This window comes from Sardina pilchardus, chromosome 9 (genome assembly GCF_963854185.1).
Source record: "Sardina pilchardus chromosome 9, fSarPil1.1, whole genome shotgun sequence".
In the NCBI taxonomy this organism is placed as follows: domain Eukaryota; kingdom Metazoa; phylum Chordata; class Actinopteri; order Clupeiformes; family Clupeidae; genus Sardina; species Sardina pilchardus.
Genome location: NC_085002.1, coordinates 19,744,738 through 19,747,625, shown reverse-complemented (window position 1 = coordinate 19,747,625; position 2,888 = coordinate 19,744,738). Strand labels below are relative to the sequence as shown.

General features: G+C 43.0%; 1 protein-coding gene across 1 annotated transcript; it reads left to right on the top strand.

The window, feature by feature from the left end:
* Positions 1-941: 941 nt before the first annotated feature.
* On the top strand, positions 942-2,366 carry LOC134092052 (uncharacterized). Its single transcript, XM_062544855.1, has one exon. The coding sequence runs from the start codon at positions 942-944 to the stop codon at positions 2,364-2,366; it is 1,425 nt and encodes a 474-aa protein (XP_062400839.1).
* The last annotated feature ends 522 nt before the right edge of the window (positions 2,367-2,888 follow it).

Genomic DNA, 2,888 nt, shown 5'->3' with positions numbered 1-2,888 from the left:
GCATTTGCTCCAAGATGGCATGGGCCATATGAGATTAAAACTGTCTGCAATAGCTGTGTTGCTGTGGCCATAAAAGGAAAAGTGAAATGGTATCACATGACTCAATGCAAATTATTCAAAGTTTCACCTGATCAATAATTGTATCTGTTTGTCTTTAATTCTGCGTACTCAGGTCTGCCAGCGCAAACCCATGGACTCCAGATGCCAGGAAAGTGTCTGGACCAGCATGCATCCGGCTGGGCCAACGAGTCCTACTCACTGATAACAATAGATGTGGGAGATGGGTATGGAAATATTCAAAGGGGCCACACACACCATACATCACAATTCCTCTAAAACAGTCAGCTACATGGCCTCCCGGACTAGCACCGGAACCAAATTGTGAAAACAAGATTTGTTGTAGAGAGGGATCCACCCATCTCCCCACTCAAAACATAACAGGTTACATGATCTACCCACCAATTTTCCATAACCTCACAGCCTGGTACCAGCTTAAAGACACACCACATTCTAACATTGGAGTCATGAATTTAATATACCAACAGCCAAACAAAGGACTAGATCCTAAAAAGTGTTACAACACAAAGGATCTAGAACCAGCCACATACAGATGCACACATTCAGCTCCACATAATCACACACACATAGCGTACACCGATATGCTATTTAACCTCACTTCTTCAACAGAGAATCAAGCAAAACCCAAGTCATTTATATGGACAACCCGGAGGGAAGGGATGTACTGTATTGGATTATGTCAGCACAATTTAAATGATTACACCAGTGCACAGAACTGCACCTGGACTGGTCAGAAATGTTTTAAGTTAACTACTTGTGGATATCACAAGCCCACACAGTGCCCTAAGACTCATCCCACCCCTCCGGGAGGTATTATCAAGGGAAATGTAAACAAGACTTTGTTACACGATGTCAATTTAGTGATGACACATGTTAGTTATAATATCACAAATGTTTTATCTGCTTATCTAACCCACTGTAGCGATAAAGATCAAACATATGCATGGCTACAGTCACAGATTGATGATTTAATCTCTGATTACAAAGACAGACTCGCTGTCCAAGTTCCACCCGCTAGATTTAAACGAGATTTATTTGCTGATGTAACTAGTCTTTTTGGTTCAGCTAATTCCATTGCCAACTCTTACAAGATAACTGGACAATCACAATATTCATCATGGTTGGCAAATCAAGTAGCCAATGGTTTCCAACATCTCACCAATAGTAATGAGAATATTATCAAAGCAGTCAAATCTGAGGCACAGGCGCTTCTAACCGTTAGTCACTCATTTTTCAACCAGACCCGCACCCTTGAACATGACTTAGCCTGTAGAACATATGCACGGGATTTATTCGCCACAGCCAAACAAGAAATCCTGGATCTCCGTCTGCAAAAGACCCCTAGGCATGTCCTAAGTGATTTGATTGAAATCTTAGACTTGCATAGGTGGTCTACGTCAGAAAAAATGAAAGACATTAACTATTCTGAATTGTTATCGACTTTAATGATGTATACTGGTACTGAATGTGCAAAATGTATTGGTTTCTTTGTCACCTTTCCACTTATCCATCCAGAACAGGTATTCCCAAATTCAACAACCATAAGATCCATTGGAGTAGTGGTAAAAGATCAAGTGATCAAATGGGACCATCTCACAGGGTATATGACTTTAGGTAACACTGAGACCTTGTTCACTTCTCGCACTTGTTGTCATGAAACATCCAATTATGTAATTTGTACCTGTAATACGCTAAAGCCTTTTTCACAGAATGACTCTAAAATCATCAGTGTTCAATCTCTACATGGGCATTCTGATGCCATTCAAGTTTCACACACGCAGTGGTGTGTCACCAGCGAAATGAACTCTTTCTCTTATGGGGGTTTGACTTGCCCCTCGAACCACAGTTTCTGCCTGGAAGTCACAGAAGACTTCTCCATGGGTCAGATCAACATCTTGGGGAGGGTCCCACTGGACTTAGACCTCTCCCCTTGGTGGGACGACACATTCTACGAGCAGGGCACCCAGGCTCTGACGGATACAATGAGTCTGGTGGAACGGACCGTTCGGGACACGAACTACCACATCACCCAAGCACAGGTGCAGGCAAACCTAGCCAAGAAGACGGCCGAGATCCTGTCCAGCTCCTCCACACGATCTGCACAGTACGCATACACTTGGTGGGACTGGGTGTTCAGAGCATGTGTACTCGCTAGTATCCTCACATTCACTGCCACCCTAGTCCAGTGTTGCTATATGCGATGTGCCATCCGTTCTCTACGCCGAGCCACTCACACAGCCCTGGTATTGAGTCCGCTACAACTGCCAGGACCGCACAGACTGAAATAATGGAATGTAATATGGATTGCCAGCTTTCATTTTTTGACACCTCTGAGACAATGACTTCACGGTGTCAACTGGGCGACTGTAAAGCTGGATTATTTTCCATATACGAGTTTATAAAATAACCTTATTTTTCCCATACATAAGTCTATAGGAAAAATTACTTCCCAGGCATGAGTCATCTTGAAAGACGGGAGAGACAACCTCACAGCAGGGACACTCCTTTTGTGTTTAGGTAACTTGTTTGCATTGAAATACCCCATTGTGTGAATCGCCATTTGGCCAGGGAGGCTCTGACCATGGCGGACACACCTCCAGTTTTCTCCTGGAAAACCCATGCTGGAAACTAAAATGTATCTGTTTCATGACAAATGATAATGTATCTATGTTTGGTATCATTTTGAATGTCTCAACGCGAGAAGTAAGAGGGTCTCAGTGGTACAATTGTAAAATAAGTGTAAATATGTTTTTCTGGTGATCTAAGCGAAATTGCCAAGAATTGGATGGGTAACCTCCCATCCTCCTTTT